This window comes from Mastigoproctus giganteus, chromosome 14 (genome assembly GCF_048544385.1).
Source record: "Mastigoproctus giganteus isolate SK-2022 chromosome 14, ASM4854438v1, whole genome shotgun sequence".
NCBI classification, from domain to species: Eukaryota; Metazoa; Arthropoda; class Arachnida; order Uropygi; family Thelyphonidae; genus Mastigoproctus; species Mastigoproctus giganteus.
Window position 1 is genome coordinate 64,009,894 of NC_143588.1, and position 18,642 is coordinate 64,028,535.

The following is an 18,642-nucleotide window of genomic DNA, read 5'->3' on the forward strand; positions in this document are numbered from 1 at the left end:
ATCAGTGAAGTGAGAAAGGATTTTTTTTTTTTTTGGCTGATACTGTATAAGCTTGCTTTCTTGCATCATGTGCCTATGCTAATGCTAAAACAAAAATGCAAAAAAAGAAATCAAACCCTGAAACCAACATAATTTAACCCCAGGAGCTCACATTTGATGAGTATGGGCTTGGCACATCCAGGGTCCTGAGCTGGATATTATCATCATTCTCTTTCTTGGTGATTCCTTTCTATTTCTCTCTCTCTCTCTCTCTCTCTCTCTCTCTCTCTCTCTCTCTCTCTCTCTCTCTCTCTCTCTCTCTCTCTCTCTCAGGGTAATTCAATTTTTTTTGGCCTGTGCAGCATAAGCCTCAGGCTACCTTGCACTATACGGCTAATAATAATAATTATTGGAGAATTGTACTGCATTGTTGGTTAAATTAGTGTCAAAAATTACTTTCATAAGGATAACCTCAAACATAATGCACATACAGGTGACAAAAAAGGCACCAAATGTTGCTTTTTTTTCACCTGTATGTGCATTATGCACTGTCTATGAAGAATAGCATTTGTGTTCATATGCTGGTCAATAATAATCCATTCATAGCCAGGTCTAACTGTTGTTCCTTTGTTTATTAACAGATCTCACATTTGTTATTTCAATGTACTATTTGTCTATGCAAGTTTTGAGACTACAGCATGTGTGTACATTCTGTTTGAGGTTATCCTTAATACAAGTAATTTTTGGGACTAATTTTGATCACCATTCTCCAATAATTATGTCAGTTTCAGGGTTTTATTTATTTTTGCAATTTTTGTTTTCATTATAATTAGGTTTATTTCATTGAGTTAATTTTGAATTGTTGTAATTTTGTTTGTATCATTAAGTGTGATCTTCTGTATTAATTCATGTGGTTTATGATACTTCTCTATAAAGATGGGTTTTTTTTTTATTTTCTTTAGTATGGATTTTTTTTTTTTTTTTTAACATTTTTGACTGATTTTCTCCCTCCTTTTCAATGTCAGTCAAGATTCAGCCATGTCAGTCAACTAGGCGCCCCCGTAGCCAGGTGGGAAGGAGCAGCAGTGTGTAGCACATGCTTCTTGATTAGGCCGGGGCTCAAGCCCGTCACCACCAAATATGGAGGATACGGAAAGATCAGGGAATGACCGCCGCATATTCCCGGAGCAATATGGCCTTAGTTGGTAATGCTCCTAAAAACCAAATAACAACGTCAGTCAACTGAATGGCTGAGCAGCTAAATGTACCCAGGCTCCCAAAGTTAATTGACAGCAAGCATTTAATGACTACTATAAAAATGTACATAGGCATGATAAATGCCTCCAAACATCTGGGATTTCTGTCAGTGGCACAATCCTCCACCATCCTTGAGGTCAGACCCCACACTAATCCTCAAATACAACCACCTGAAACTGTGTAATTGTTTCCTGCCTGCCCAGGCACTCTCCAAAATTCAGGCACTGCTTCAACTTGGAATTAACCTGCAGAAAATGGCCACCGACCACAAATACTGTCGCATTCTCCTCGAGTGGATCAAGTGGACTAATGTTATTAGTGGAGTCCCACAGGGTTCGGTGTTAGGTCCACTGTTGTTTTGTATATTTATCAATGATATTGATGAAGGTATATCAGGCTTAATGTCGAAGTTTGCAGATGATACAAAGGTTGGCAGGGTTGTTAATGACAGTAATGGCAGTGTGCTACTGCAACAGGATCTAGATAATTTGGGCAGATGGACTAAGAAGTGGCAACTGAAGTTTAACCTTGACAAATGCAAAGTATTGCATATGGGTAGAAGTAACCCCAGAGAAACGTACCAACTGTGTGGTACTACACTTAAGGTGGTAGAAAATGAAAAAGACCTGGGAGTAATTGTGCAGTCAGATATGAAGTTTTCTGAGCAATGCAGACAGGCTGCCAGGGCAGGTCATGGGGTTTTGTCAATGATATATAGGAATTTTGCTAGCAGGGAGAAGGAGGTGATTGTCCCTCTGTATAAGGCAATGGTCAGGCCACGCCTTGAGTACTGCGTACAGGTCTGGAGGCCTCATTTTAGGAAGGATGTAGATTTACTTGAGCGTGTACAGAGAAGGGCAACAAGATTGGTGAGGGGAATGAAGGGATCCTCTTACCAAGAGAGGCTTAAGTTCTGCAAATTGCAGTGGCTGGAGACTAGGCACCTGCGCGGTGATCTGATTGAGGTATATAAGGCCTTGAATGGGTTGAGCATGCTGAATTCTGATGGGATCCTTCCACTTGTTCAGATTACGAACCTAAGGGGGCATAAATTCAAATTAAGAAAGGACAGATGTAGAATAGATGTGCGGAAATTTGCCTTTAGCCAGCGGGTGGTTAATTGCTGGAACAAACTTCCATCTGTCGTTGTGGAAGTTGATAGGTTGAATAAATTTAAGGAGGAACTGGACAGGCATTTGGAGGGAATGGTGTGATTTTTTTTTTTTTTTGGTTGATGCTGCATAAGCTCATACACTTGCTTTCTTGCATCACATGCCACTACTACTACTACAACTGTTGAACTGCACTAAATTTTTCCGAATTGTGTTACGATATTCATTTCTGTTTCTCTTTATATTTTCTTCTTTATTATAATTTCATTTTTACATGTTTTAATTTTTGTGTAACTTATAATTTCCCATGTAACTATTCATTTTCCCAATTTAATCACATGTATCATTCCTTAATGTAAAACTCCTGGCCATGTTGCCGTGATGAGAATTATTGTTTTCTAGTACTTGTACTGTACTTAGCAGCAATAAAGAAGTTTTATTTTATTACTGTTCTACCTAGAATAATATGGTTGTGCCCAAGAGGTATAAAAAGGAGTAGGTTAATACAATATTAATAGTCTTTAATTTAGGTATTTTAGGTATTATTTTATTTCAGCACTCCACTGATGACATGACGTGATAAAAATCACCAAAATGGCTGTATGAACAGTGGCATGTGTTCACATACTGGCTTATACAATTCATATACAATTAACAGTAATTCCATCATAGCCCAGTATATCTGGCTTTCCTTTGTCTATTACCAGGTCTTGCATTTGAAATTTCATTAGGATTGATACAAATGACGTTATGTGAAAATTTGATCAACATTATATGTCCAATTTAAATTTCAAATTTCTAGTCTTTTCAATGCATATGCAATAATCCCTACCAAGTAGTCTATTTAAAACTTCCCTCTTCGTGTGCAAAGTCAACCAGTGCCCAAAAACAATGTCGTAAAGTGAGCTGGGCAGTAAACTACTTGACTTGTCTTTTGGCACCTTGCTTTGAAATTATGTTGAATTCCTTTCATTACAATATTTATTCCATTTTTATTCATTCAATTTTTAAATTGAGGGTAGAAAATGTGGTAGTTTTTCAACCACTAAAATTCATAGTTTATTTTTAAACTTCATAAATTTTTAAATTGAATATTGATTGTAGTGGTACCCTGAGAAAAATAAAAAGTGAGACTTTAATTTATTTAAAATATAATGAACTTATATGTGGTAATTTATATCCGTTTATATAGACATGGAAGAAGATTAATGATTGCCTTTTATTTCATAGGTCAACATCTTATCACAGCAATTGCTGAAGATGAATTTCATTTTCATACTACTTCCTGGAATCTTGGAGATGAAGTTAGTTATATAGAATTAGATGTTCCCACCATTAAACCTGAAAAAATGAAAGCCCTTGAAGAAATAGTAAATGAGAAAATAAAAGAGTGCATTCCAATCAAAATAAGCATGTTTGAAAGAGGTGATCCAGAATTGAAACAGGCATGTATGTAATACCCAAAAGTACAACAAAATCTTGACATGGGTGTATGCATATGTGTGCGTGTGCACACATACTCATCACAACAAATGTGGATGTGAACACATATACACATCTACATTCACTGTCTCACATATAGTTAATTTCTTCTCCTTGATAAAATAAAACTATTGTAATAAGAAGTAATTATATTTGAAATTAATGTCCTTTGATTGGGCAGTATACAAGGTTTGATCAAAAACTTCAATGAATGATCATATAATTCTTGAACACACAGTAATATCTAAAAGATTGTGAGTAGGATCTATAGTGACATCTCTTGATAAAGCATTTGCCAAGTCTTAACTTGTTGTTGTGCACCAGTTTAGAAGAAAGCTGCTTTGAATGAATACTTGTTTTCCTTATTTATTGTTTATACTGAAAGTGACAAAATTTGAATATGTGAACATTAAATTTTTGGCTGACAAAAACATTCCCATCATGCTCACCCTAATATTATTCTTCTGATTTGGCACCATGCAGCTTTTGGCTATTCTCAAAATCAAAACAAGACATTCAAAGAAAATGATTTGAATCAATTTAAGAAATTCAGTCAAACAAGTGATTTAAAATCTTTCACAGAAGGCTTCCAAAAATGTTTTGATAAGTGGCAGGCATGAAGGAACAAGTCTGAAGTTGCAGAAGGAGATTATATTAAAGAATAAATGTTTCAACTGATAATAAACAGTGTAATCATTTATTTTGATAATGAAACACATTACACTGCATTTTGTGAACATAATTTAGATAATTTAATTAATCAATAACTGTACATTACAATATGCCAAATGCTTCTTGGAGTATTATAATGTGCCATATCAAAAAGAATTACTAAAAAAAAACAGTTAATAGAAACTTTGGGATCACCATCTCTCTCCTTTCTAGATAACTCTTTTCTAGACTGATCATGATGGATCCAGTAATAGACACCAAGCCACTTTACAAGAACCACAGATTAACTGTACACGTCACAGTATTCAAGAAAACTACCAGTATGGCACAGGAAATGATTTCACATGACAGCCAAAATAGAACAACAGCTGGCAACTATAACCTCACAGCTAGAGGAGAACAAGTCATGTGGCTTGCAGCAAAGGAACCAGTTGACCTCTTGGAATTGCACAGCATCCAATCAAGAACACAGTCTCTGTCTCCTTTGACCTCTTTGTCTTGGGACTATTTCTTCCTTTTCTCCTCGTTCTGTTTAGATTCTTTGTACCTGGCAAGATGTAATCAGAGGATTCTACATTATGTAAATGTCTAAACAAGTTTTTTTTTTTTTTTCTAACTATTTATCCACAGAAAAAAGAACCATAGTATTCTGAAACATTTGGAGTATTGTAATGTACAATTGTTAATTAAATTTTCTAAACAAAATTGTTCACAAAATTCAGTGTAGCATGTTTTATTATGAAATTAGTTCTTATGTTTATTACCATGCTCTTCAACTCTCTCATTCTGAGTAAACATTTATCATTGAATAAAATTAGTTTTTTAAAACATTCACTAAACTCTTTGATCAAACCTTGTATATCTTGCTTTGAATATTAAAAAAAATATATATTTTATAAGTGAATTCATTTAAATCATTATATTACATTATCTTTATCTTTATTGGGAGAGGAGGAAGAAGAGTAGTAAGATTCACAAACAAACCATAATTGTAGATTTTAGGTATTTTTGCATAGAAACAGCAACTGTCCACATTTCAAGAGATTGAAGTACTCTGCCCTAGCTTTTCAAAACAGGTCTTCCATATAGAATAACAGTCCTAATACATCTTGACCAAAACACTTCAGTAACTTCCATAGTCTTATATTTCATGTTTTCGTTTGATAGCAGTTAGAAATGGAAGATAGAAAGTGTACCCATGCTTTCTGTTATTTTAAAACTGAACAGATTTTGTCCAAATGCAAATATTAATTATTTTCTCCACGGTCATTACTATGAGAGGGGTTTTTTCCCCATCTGTATACCTGATTGAATATTTCAGTAAACACTCCCATCAGATTTTTACTTATAATATTGAAAGAAGATAAAGTAGACTTATTCTACTGTTAGAATTTTTAATCCAAAAAATATAGCTGATCCATACTTCTCATTTGCTCATTTGGAAACTAGTTATAAAAAAATTTTACAATTAAAACAAAAATGATTTTTATCAGTTTATAATATGTTTAAACAAATATTAAAGTTTTATATATTTTAATTTTAATATATTTAAATTTTTAATGCTATCTCTCTTATTAATATTTACACATTGCATAAAAGAATTGGAATTTGTAAACAATATCTACAGTGGAATCTTCAAAATATGGAAATCCATTATACAGCACCACCCATTTTCCATGTTTAGTCAAATGGGCAAATTAAATTTGCTGAACTTATGGATCAGCAAATTTAGTTCTCTGATTTGTCATTCGTTGCAGTAGCTTATTACAGCCAATTGTGTAGGATCAAGATTTCATCTCAGAGCTATAAGTTTTTATTGTGCTCCAAATGTATCTAAATTTTTTTAAGTAATGGAATTGTCTGACTGCCATTTGTGAACAAAATTAGTGATTCATTGATAGTAAAGAAGTTTCTGGGCTTTGTGATTCCTACACAAAACATTAGACTGAAGTAACAGTTCACTAAATACATTTATTTAGTGATTGTTTTAGAACTTTTATGATTCTCTTTTTATATAGCAGCTTTTATCCATTTTGTTTTGTCACAGGATCCCTAAAAGAAAATTAACTAACACAGAGGATTGCTTTTCAACATGCATACATGGCTAGAAAGGGTTATTAATTCAAGATGCTCAGCAACAGGACTTTGGGGAAATAACTGTGTGAAACGTTTCACTTTTCTCTTCCAGAATGTACTATACACAGCACAGTATTATTTTTGAAGGGGAAGTGATTTTATTTTTACTGTACTGTATATTTACTTTTCCATGCACTATGTCACCTTTCTCTCTAAAAAAAAAAAAAAAAAAGAAAGAAAGAAAGCTGCACTTGGATGTAGAATTACGGTATATTTTGCAACTTTTAGGATAATAACATAACCTCTTGAAATCTAGAAAATTCTAAGATTGGATAAGGATCAAGCAACCTCGGGACCTGATCCTTGACACACCAGGTCCCAAGATTCAGTTGTAGTAATTCCTCCACCCCCATCCTTGAGTTTATCCTTTAATGATTGTTATTATGAAACTAGATATATAGACAGCCGAATTATGTATACAATTAACTGAAGATCAAAATGTGATGAATGTACTTAATGCTGTGTAATCATTGATTAGTCAAATTAAATTGGCACTCTTGCTTACATGGGATGGATTTTATTTCAGTTTATAAATCTTATGTTATTTTTATTTTATTGTATTTTTTTACTACATTCTTAACTATCTAGTGTACGTGCAAAAAACAATAGCAGCAGTGGATACATAACGCCTTTACTTCACGAATCAGGGAAATGCAATTTTGCCTTGGCAAAATTGCAGATACATTCAAATTTAATTCTAACTCATAACTTTTTCTTAACATTATTCTATATCTGTCAAGTAAATCCTCATATCTCCTGTTCTTAATACCATTGGTACCAATATGTACAACAATATCACCTTTTGTCACTTAACAGACAATAACTGCTCCACAACATCATTAACTTTTGCCCCTATCAACCATATTCTGGTCTTATTCCACCTATCCTTTTTACATAGTATATTTCCTGTTTTCCTGAGTAGCTACTCCCTGTAAGACCAGTGCTTTCTGCCATTTGAATTGTCACTGAGTTGTCTGATGCACGAGTGTAGGCTCTGGCATTGAGGCGAGTGGCTGAGAGCTTGATAGGTTCCCCATTTTAATTCCTTCAAGGGCATCAATCCTGTTTTTCAAGCTTTCATAAATTCCCATTAGAACACAGAGTTCATGCTTAATTTTCTCATACTCTTTATACCGAACATGCACAAAGACATCCCCTTTGGATGTATCCAATCCTATTCCAGCTATCTCGGCATATATCAAATAATGAGCACATTTTATAAATCCAAGGTTCATAGAACTGTCCTCTTTAGTTTTCCCATGAGCCACAGCACTCCCACAACTTTTAATTCTTTGCTTTGCTAGTCTGAGGCATGATTATTATATATATTTAATTTAATTTGGGAATAGCACACTGAACTAAGTGCAATAACACTACATATTCACAAGTTATGCAACAATAATATGTGTTATGCTACATAGTTAGATTTATATATTATGTTGCCAAGTTATGCTAGGTATTATGCTATACAGTTATTTTCATAATGTTATAAACTTGGTTTATAACCTTAGTAAAAACACTTTTAATATTAATTATACTTGTATGGAATTACCAAAAGGAATATGAAATATCAATCATCTAATACTGACAGTAGTGGTTCCAGAATTCCCTCATACTCTTGATTCTTGTTTTTAAGAAATTTCAGAGGCCAGGTAAGAAACAGTTTCATCTACTTTATTAAATAAACACAGATAATTTTACTACTAATTTTGAATGAAAAGATAACAAAAAACCAATAATTTTAAGTAATAAAATATTTTCCTTGCAGAGTTCAAATACCAACACCCAATTGGTCCCATTGGTTGTATGCTAATATAGTATACAAGTAATAGCCAGGGAGTTTGCAGAGTGGTTTAAGTACTTAATAATAGTAAGTAAGCAATAAATGGTAAATAATGATAAGTAAATTGTAATGATTACAATTTACTTATAATATTGACATAATGAAGTATTTACAGCAAAGAAAATAATGATGAAACCAAGTAACTGGTAAAGCTGGGGAGCATGTAATGCTGAATTCAGTTGCATTATTTAAGACAAAGTTTTAAATAGCCATTCTTAAGTATTCACAGTAGCATCTGCTAGTTGGAGTGGCAAGTCTCATGAATATTTTCCCATGGAGTTTGGAACAGATTCTTGGCAAGCTCATTCCAGTTATTGCTACTGATTGAACAGAGTGGATTGCAGATATCTGAAGGAGTCAGCATAATGAAAGGCCTGAACTTGAGAAAAGTTGGTGTATGATATTCTTGTCCTCTGATATAGTACAGTTCACTGAGCACTTGTTTGCTATAGTGCTCTGTATATTTTGAAACCCTCCTCCCAGAGTTGTGCTCTGTTCCTCCAGAATAGCACTATTTACTCCAAATGCCTTGGGAGGCAATACTTATTAGCAGGTGTTTGGTGCCTGGAGGACCTATCGGGGAGGGACTTTTTTTACTCTCTTCAGTCCAATTTTCCAATCATCTGTAATTCACAGTGCCTGCCTTCAAAGACAAGTTCTTTGATTTCACTATTAAAAATTGACTTTTAGTTGATACTGCAGACGATGTATAAGTATAGTGCGAAAGCATGAATAATACATAGCCAAATCTGAATGAACAGAATATTAGCAAAGTGGCATTGTTTTAAGTTATATTTCATATTGTGAATACCTTCACAACGAGTTGCCATGATATTGCACTACTTCGAATAAGTAACGCTTCACCTGAGGAGAAGACTAATGTTACTTATTCTCAGGTGGATACCACCACCACCACCCAGACGGCACCGTTTCAGGGCTATTTGGCCCTTCTTCGGTGGGTGGGTGGGGTGGGTGGGTACCCGAGTGATGTAGTGATGGCAAAACAGTTATGAAGTATAACTCCACAATATGAGGATGCCTGATTGTGTATGATGTATTTAGACTATAAAGCGTTTAGGGCGTAAGCCTCAAGCTATGGAAAAGTCTAGACTATGTATAAGTATAGTGCGAAAGCATCAATAATACATAGCCATCATTGCATCACTCGGATACCTACCCACCCGCAGAAGAAGAGCCAAATAGCCCTGAAACGGTGCCATCTGGGTGGTGGTATCCATCTGAGAATAAGTAACATTAATCTTCTCCTCAGGTGAAGTGTTACTTATTCGAAGCAGTGCAATATCATGGCAACTCGTTGTGAAGGTATTCACAATATGAGATATAACTTAAAACGATGCCGCTTTGCTAATATTCTGTTCATTCAGATTTGGCTATGTATTATTGATGCTTTCGCACTATACTTATACATAGTCTAGACTTATCCATAGCTTGAGGCTTACGCCCTAAACGCTTTATAGTTGATACTGCAGTTAACAAGAAAATGGCTGAAATGTCAGTTAAACTGGAAATGCCAGCTTCCAATTTATGGCAAGGAGAAACTTTGAAAGTGTTGTTTATTGTCCCAAAAGTTGTTTTTCATGCGCATGAGTAATTTTCTGTAAGTGTTTTTACTGAGAAAAATTATCTGTGTCCATGACCTGTAAAATGCTATTGGCATTCAGTGCTGTAAGGGCAGAATATATACCGAAGAAGTAACATATACTGAAGTTTATCAAAGTGTTGTTTATAATATTTCTCTTTAGGAACTGTCATTTCCTGACAAAGAATTTCTGCTTTACTGTATATGGTTATATTTCTTTGTAGATCGATGACTCTTTGCTCCTCTTGTATATCTGTCTATGCAATTGACCATTTCTAGTACCTCACTGTATGGTCACATTTGAAAGTTGTCAGCCAGATCAGTTTTATCTGATTTGTATTTTGTGCTATTGAAAAAGAAATCAAATCTAATGTAATCTGATTTGTCAAATAGTATTGTATAAACATTTCAAAGTTACATTTCTCTAACTTGTCTAATTTTTAAATTACAATATTGGAGACCTTACTTTACACTCTGCGCTCATTCAGTGATGTGTGGCTGATAGTTTCATAACAAATATTACTATGGCATTATCAGTTTATAATTTTGTATAAATATCTTGAGAGACACCATTTTAGGATGGGAAATTGAATTTTGGTATAATATGCACTTTTTTACTTTCTGTAGAGGAATAGTGAAGTAAAAGCATTTTTTTTTTTTCAGATACATAATAATAGAGGGTAAGGCTTTTATAACAGAGTTTGTGTTGTAGATATTAATGGATATATAATGTTGCTTATCCATGTTTCATGGATAAGCAAAATTTTTATTTTGTGTTATCTTAATGATAATTTTTAATTAGTTCAATTTATTCATTAAGAGTTATATTTACAAGTTATTTTGATAGCAGTTTCCTAAGGATTGAATAAGATATTACTAAAAAAAAATAGTTTCTCTTACATATTTTTATTTATTTTATTTTATTTTTTTATTTGTTTTTTGTTGTTCTTCTACCATACAATTAATCTATATATCTATAGTTACTAATTTTCTTTTTTTTCTAACAGGTACGAACCAGACTTGAACTTCCAGATGATCATGTTGGACTGGTGAGAGTAGTAAATATAAGTGGAATAGATTCAAATACTTGTTGCGGAACTCATTTGTCAAACTTGGCCCACTTACAGGTAAATAACATTTTTGATACAGTATAATTACAAAGTAGCTTTACAACCAGGAAAAATAATGGAGTTACTGATTAAAGAAGTAATGCAGGATCATCTAGACAGGAAGGCACTTATACTGCAGTCATAGCATGGAATCTTTAAGGTATGATCTAGTCTGACCAATCTGATGGAATAATATGATGCAGTAACAAAGGAACTGGATGCAAAAAATAATTTTTATATCATAAACAGTCGACTCTTGCTAATCCAGTTACAGTTAATCTGGATTGAAATATGAAATATTCTATTCACAGTTGAGTACTGTACTTTGAAAGGCCATGGGATTTAGGAAGGTAGATGAGTCACTCTGACTGTGCAGAGAGAGACGGAACATACATCACATTGTCTTGCGTGTTGTTTGGTTCTTGTCGTTAACTCCAAGTCGGATGGATGTTATTGTTTATATTACTTCATTTGCATACTTCTTTATACGTATATATGTACCGTATATATGTATATATGGTTAAATAAGTTAGCGTATTTTATATATTATGGATTTATATAATTGTTGGCCAAACCACAACACCATTGCCTAGCCAAGGTCCTTGTATGTAGACTGTTTCATCATTTTTCTGATAGTCATGCCATTAACGCTATCAGATGTGCCCACAAAATCTAATAGTTCCCCTTTATTTTTTACATTGTCGCGTATGGTTTGGTTACCAACATTATACTGTTCATTAAAGATTTAATGGATGCATGGTTTTCAAACTTTTGAATAATTTCAAATTTTTGTTCAATTGAAAACAACTCTTTGGCATTTACCCATCATTTTTGCAATTTCTAAACAAAAAATATATATATTTACTATAAAAAAAATTTCAACACTCCTGACAAATAAGGAAACAAAATTTGTCTTTTTGTGGTGTGACGGAACACAACAATCCACACGATGCACTAAAACAAACTTAATATTGTTCACTTTCCATTGTTTTTTTTAGTGGCAGGTGTGAAGACAGCAGGGGTTGCGAGATTACTTGAATTTTATGATTTCTGGTGGATATTTTTTTTTTTTACTTTGGAGTCTTGAAGTGTCCCGGTTAATCTGATCCCAGTAAATCGAGAGTCTGCTGTACAACTTCTGAGTCTTCTGTCGATGGATAAATGGATTGTCTTTTTATAATTTTTAAATGAAGGCTCTACAGTGCTTTTTTTTAAATTTATTTTCATCAGTGCTACCTATATCATTAAATTTTCTATTTATTTGTGTTCTAAGTTTTTTTGTCTTTTAGGGATATCTTTTGCTGCACTAATCTGGATTATTGCTTAATCCAGATGATCTCTTCCCCAATTAATCCAGATTAGCAAGGGTTTACTGTACCTTGATTTTAGGAAAGCTTTTGATACTGTTGTACATAAAAGATTGCTCTACAAATTGGAGAAGTATGGCATTAAGGGCAAGTTACTGTGCTGGATAAAGGGATTGTTGAGTGTGAGAAGACAGAGAGTGGTTATAAATGTACACTGCTCTTCATAGACTAATGTTATTAGTGGAATCCCCTGGAGTTCAGTGCTGGGCCCACTGTTGTTTTCTATATTTATTAATGATATTGATGAAGCTATATCAGGCTTAATGTCTAAGTGATTGCAGTATGATTGATGTCTTTTGAGCTTATGATGATCACCATTGCGAGATCCAAACTTCCTTACATTTCAAGAGTGCAGCTCTAAAACAGGGTTCGCAGGCCAGCCGCGAGTTAGTACACCTGACCAAACCTATTGGTAACTCTCTAGGAGGCTTCCGGATTAGCTAGTATATAAGCTTGCTACCAGTACTCTGCCAGATAGTGACTGGAGGGAGTCAGAGTAGTGCGTATGCAGGGGAGCATTGTCGAGGCAATGTTATGTCAAAGATCTGGGTATATTCTTACCATGTGTACGAATATACTTCATAAATTTTATTACTGCATACAGCATGCCTCCCTCACTTATTCTTACAATTGAATAGACCATGAATTGTCAAACTAATAGAGCAAACTTATCTGCAAAAAAATCTAAACTTCCCAAACACTTTCTAGTTCATTTCAGACATATACGTGGTCTCAGATCTAATCGACACCTCTGTAGCCAGGTGGGCAGGAGCGGCAGTGCGTAGCACATGCTTCTTGATTAGACCGGGGTTTGAGCCCTTGACCATCAAATACGGAGAATGCGGAAAGGTCAGAGAATGACTGCCGCATATCTTCGGAGCAATATGGCCTTAGTTGCTAATGCTCCTAAAAACCAAACAACATCAGATCTAATCTCAGTGATATCCATTTCCACTTACAGTCTGCCGAACCCCACATATTTTTCCGACAGAATCCCAGTTATCGGTTGATTCAACCACTGCTCATCTCAATTGCACAAATTATTTGCTGTATGATTCCTTTCGCCTCAAAGGTGGTACTTGTGTATATGTCCGTTCTGATATTCCCTGTCAGAGACTTGGTAACTTGGAATCTCCTCTTTTCGATCTTCTCTGGCTTAAAATCTCTCTACCTCATTCTGTCAAATTCATCTGTTGTCTCTACCATTCTCCCAACTCCACTAATCACTTGGAACTCTTTTACTTCCTCTATTTGCAAATTGACTTTATCCAGTCCAACTTTCCTAACAGTGAGATGATTTTAGTGTTCACAACTCCAGTTGGCTTCTGTTTTCAAGTGTTCCACGTACTATATTGAGGTAAACTCCTCTTATTAATTTACTAATATTATTTTCAACGTAGAACATATTGAGTATTACAGCTCTGATTCATACTATCTAATTAATTTTCAAACTCTCATTGACTATTTCATTCACTTCCTGTCTCTCCAGTAGTATACAATCGATACACACAATCATGGGAGATTTTTTGAATGGCTTGGTACAAAATTACATTAAATCTACACTAAGGTACTCGTCCCAAAGTTACCATATTTCTTTCCTAAAATATTGCCTTCAAAACAACATCGTTCCGAAGTTTGCCAGGGTGAATTTAAATCAAAAAATTTCAGGCATAAAACAACTATCACTGGCGACATCACGTAATATTGTTAAGCTTGCCTTAAAATCTCGATATTCGGATAAACAAAAATACCTTTCCCAGGTTAGGAAGCTTTGCAATAAATTAAAAAATTATCTACATCCGAACGATTGGTCTGTATTGAAGACCTCCATAGATTTGCGACGGGAAGCACAAGCCTCAGAAATAAAAAACAGACACGTTAATAAGTTGCAAACATTATCGAATAGTTCAAGACACGTTCATGCGAATTCTAACACATTGTCGCGAGCTTGCGACCAAGTTCACACGAGTTGGGTGACATCCCCCCCACAGACACATAACGCACTACCACAGAATATGTCGGCTAGTTCACGAACACCCCCTCACCCAGTATCCAACGAACCAACATATCAACAGGTTACAAATCTTTCCTCGTGTACACTATCGCAGGACCAGATTTCACTTTTATCCAAAGGATTAAATTATAATTTACCACCTCGAAAGCTGCCAAAAAAACAATGCGTAATTGATATTGAATTTGGACTTCGTAGTGTTCCACAAAAAGATGTATTTATTCAACAAGTTAACCAAGTAGTAAATAACATAAAAGAAACGTGACTTCCTAAATTGAATACACATGACAGTTCAGCTTTACGAGAACTTCGAGAAAATAAGGACATTATTATACAGAGGGCAGATAAAGGAGATACAGTGGTAATACTAGATAAACATGATTATATTAATAAGTTAGATTCAGTTGTGTCTGATACCTCCACTTATCGTGAAGTGGACCCGGCACTGTTTACCAATTTGGTAAATCAATACAATAAAACGTTAACCACATATCGTAAAAACGACTACATTACTATGGTTCAGTTGAAGGAATTGAAGTCCAGAACATACAATATTCCTGCACTTTTTGGTCAGGTAAAATTACACAAGCCTGGATTTCCGATTCGACCTATTGTTTCCTACAGGAACTCGGCATTTTCAGCTTTAGCCACACATGTATATAATATTATAAAACCTTTTAGACAGGTTATACAATTTGGGATTAAGAATTACGATACATTATTTAATAATCTTAAAGACTGTAGACTCGGCGACAATGACAATTTATTCTCATTAGATGTTACCTCATTATATACGAATGTAAGCGTTGAATACACATTAGATATTATTTGGGATATGTTAAATAAAAACTCGACACCGATTAATTATACGAAGCTGCCCATTAAGGAAATTTTTCACTTAATTAAACTATTGGCTGAGGCTAACTACATCACCTTTCGAGACAAGGTGTACAAACAAATTTTTGGATTACCAATGGGTTTGAGCCTGAGTGGCTTAATGTCAGAGATCTATCTCTCAACGATTGAGCAGATACATTTGACACCTTTTCGTCCCCGTATCACATACTATGGGAGGTATTTAGACGATGTTCTAGTTATTACTGATAGTAGTACTATCCAAGACATTTTACATTCATTTAATAATATTCATTCTAGACTCAAATTTACATTGGAAAGGGAAGATACGGATACTAAGTCATTAAACTTTCTAAATTTCACGCTGACCCGTGACTCGAACAAAATACAATTTAGCATCTATCGAAAACCCACAAACACCGGTATGCTTCTTCATTATAATAGCTACCACCCGTTCACCTACAAAAAAAGATCGATTATCTTTAATCAATTTCTAAATGCCTATAAATATTCAACGACGGATTCTGCTTTGGACTCAGAAATATAAATATTAACTAGCAGATTCTTGAACAGGGGTTATCCCATTAACACAATAAATCGAATTAGGGTACAAGCTAAGGATAGGATAAAAAATACTACACCAATCAACAATAGTAATATCAAAAAATACTTTATTTCTGTCCCATATGTTGAACAGTGGCACAAACAACTTAACAGATTCTTTAAAGATACCGAATTTAAAATTATAGCTAGGCCTATATGGAAGTTACACACTATACTGAACAATCGCTCGGTTCTTTCCACGTTCGCAACACAAATTAATGATCTAGTATACAACATTTCTTGCGGTGATTGCGACTCGTCTTACCAGGGTTCGACGCGGTTTTCTCTTAATATTCGTGTAAATCAACACGAAGCCTCAGTTCGTGCTTCTCGTTCAGCAGCGTCAGAATTAGCCTTTCATGCCATTAACGAAAAACATACTTTTTTATTTAACGAGGCCAAAATACTTAACGTTCAACGTAATTATACGCGACTATTAATTGCAGAAACCGTTGAAATTAAATTACACGAGAATTCTGTTAATGTTCGGCGGCCATATTTGATCTCCGATGCGTGGACCTTTACGCGCATGCGCGAAGACATATAATCACTATTTAAGTTGCAGGTTTAGCCTGATTCGGTAATTTTCATTCCTGTGATCACGACAGTCGGTCGAAAAGCATTGTCAGCTTCAGGAAGGATAATCGTTTTGAATATTTTCGTTAGATTCTTTTAATTGCGTTAATTTGAATTTTAATTGTTTTGAATTGATTTTGAATTGTGTTAAATTGATTATTTAATTATTTATATTTTACTTTAATGTACCGGTAAGTTGTCGATTTTTTCGTTTTTTCCGTTTTAATTTCTGGAGGGTATCATACGGAAGTGTTCCACGTACTATATTGAGGTAAACTCCTCTTATTAATTTACTACTAGTAGTTTGTGATGCAACTTCACCATTCATTAAAATGGAAGACAATGCTTTTAAGCTTTCATTGGTTAATACCCTACTTGTGTACTTGCACATTGATTCTAAAAAATTAATTAGTTCTTGAAGTTTAATATTGAATTGTACTTCATGTAAATGTCCAATTTTAGTATTCACAGTGAAAATTAAACAAATTCATTAATGATCATGGTGTGGGAGCAACTTTCATAAATTTATTCACATTTATTGATCTGTGTTATATGGTAAAAAATAATTTTTAATATAAAAGTTTACCAATCATAAAAAATGTAAATAACAATGTGATTAAAATATAATGCTTTTTTGTACACATATTAATTTAAAGTTTACTTTTACAACCACAGGCTATTAAGTTGCTTTATGTGGAAAAAGGAAAAAAAAACAAGGTCAATCTTTTTTTTGTTGCTGGAGACAGACTTCTTCAGTATATGTCAAAATGTATTTCTAGAGAGAAGGTCCTAAGCAAACTTTTAACGTGAGTAGAATTAAAAATCAGCGTCATTTAAAAATTAAATAGCTAGCAGAAAAAATTGATTTATGATTGTAATTTTGTAATTGTTTCTGAAACTTAGCTTATTTCTGCATTTTAAAAACTATAATTTAAAATAAAGGATTATCGTCTTAGTTTTTCTTAAAAAAAATTATTGTTTGATAAAATTAAATATTATTTACATCTGAAAAGTGTAGCTAGAGGTTTACTAGACTGGCAATAGTTATTATTCCCTATCCATCATAGATTTCACTAGTAAAAAGGTGAGTCCTATACTGGTTTACACAGAACTTACAAAAAGGTACTCTTGGGGTGTGCTTTTTCAGACGTGTGCAGGTATGCATGCACTGATTGATTAGTTTCATATGCAAGAATTACCTAGATGTATTTCTGATCTACAACATTCAGTAAAGCTTCTGCAGCTGAATAATGGACATATTAATTACATATTATTAAATCAGATTTACACTTTGCCATTTCTGAAGCTTAAATTAGTCTATACTCTATGTTACTGTTAATCTTTTGAAAAAATTTGATGTTAACTTTGATCTTTTGAAAAAATTTGATATTGACGTTGATCATTCTACAAAATTCATACCCTTTGAAAAGAACTGTACTATATCTTGCACTACATAAGTTTCAGGAGTAGGCATATATAAAGCACCCCAGAGATAATTGTACAGTCCAAAATGACATGCTCTGAGCAATGCAGACATGTTGCTTGGACAGCTCTTTGGTTTCTGTCAATGATATGCAGGAATTTTGCCTGCAGGGACAAGATGATTATCTCATTATATAAGGCAATTGATTAGGCTGCATCTTAGGAAGGATACACCTGTCCAACAGATATACATCCTTCCTCATTTTTGGAAGGATGTGTATCTGTTGGAGAGATGCAGAGAAGAGCATCAAGATTAGTCAAGGACACAAAAGAGCACTTTTATTACCACGAAATATTTCAGTTCTACAAATTGTAGCTCTTGTAAACTAGGCACCTGTGAGGAGACTTGATTGAAATGTTTAAGGCTTTAAATGGATTAAGTAAACTAAATGTTGATGGCATTCTTACACTCTTTCTCAGACTTAAATTAAATTAATCAGACTTAAACATCAACTTAAATTGAAAAAGGATGGTGCAGAATATATGTGCAAAAATTTGCTTTCATCAAAAGGGTGATTTCTGGAACAAACTTCCATCTGGTGTTGTGGAAATGGGTAG

At 34.0% G+C, this 18,642-nt stretch overlaps 1 protein-coding gene across 1 annotated transcript in view; it reads left to right on the forward strand.

Moving 5' to 3' along the window:
* The window catches only part of LOC150075173 (alanyl-tRNA editing protein Aarsd1), a 73,137-nt gene that overhangs the window by 17,960 nt on the left and 36,535 nt on the right, over positions 1 to 18,642 (forward strand). Inside the window, exons 4-6 of the mRNA XM_090388385.1 lie at positions 3,579 to 3,793; positions 11,089 to 11,208; positions 17,278 to 17,408. Coding sequence (XP_090244511.1) covers positions 3,579 to 3,793; positions 11,089 to 11,208; positions 17,278 to 17,408 — 466 coding nt within the window. The remainder of the gene's footprint in view (positions 1 to 3,578; positions 3,794 to 11,088; positions 11,209 to 17,277; positions 17,409 to 18,642) is intronic.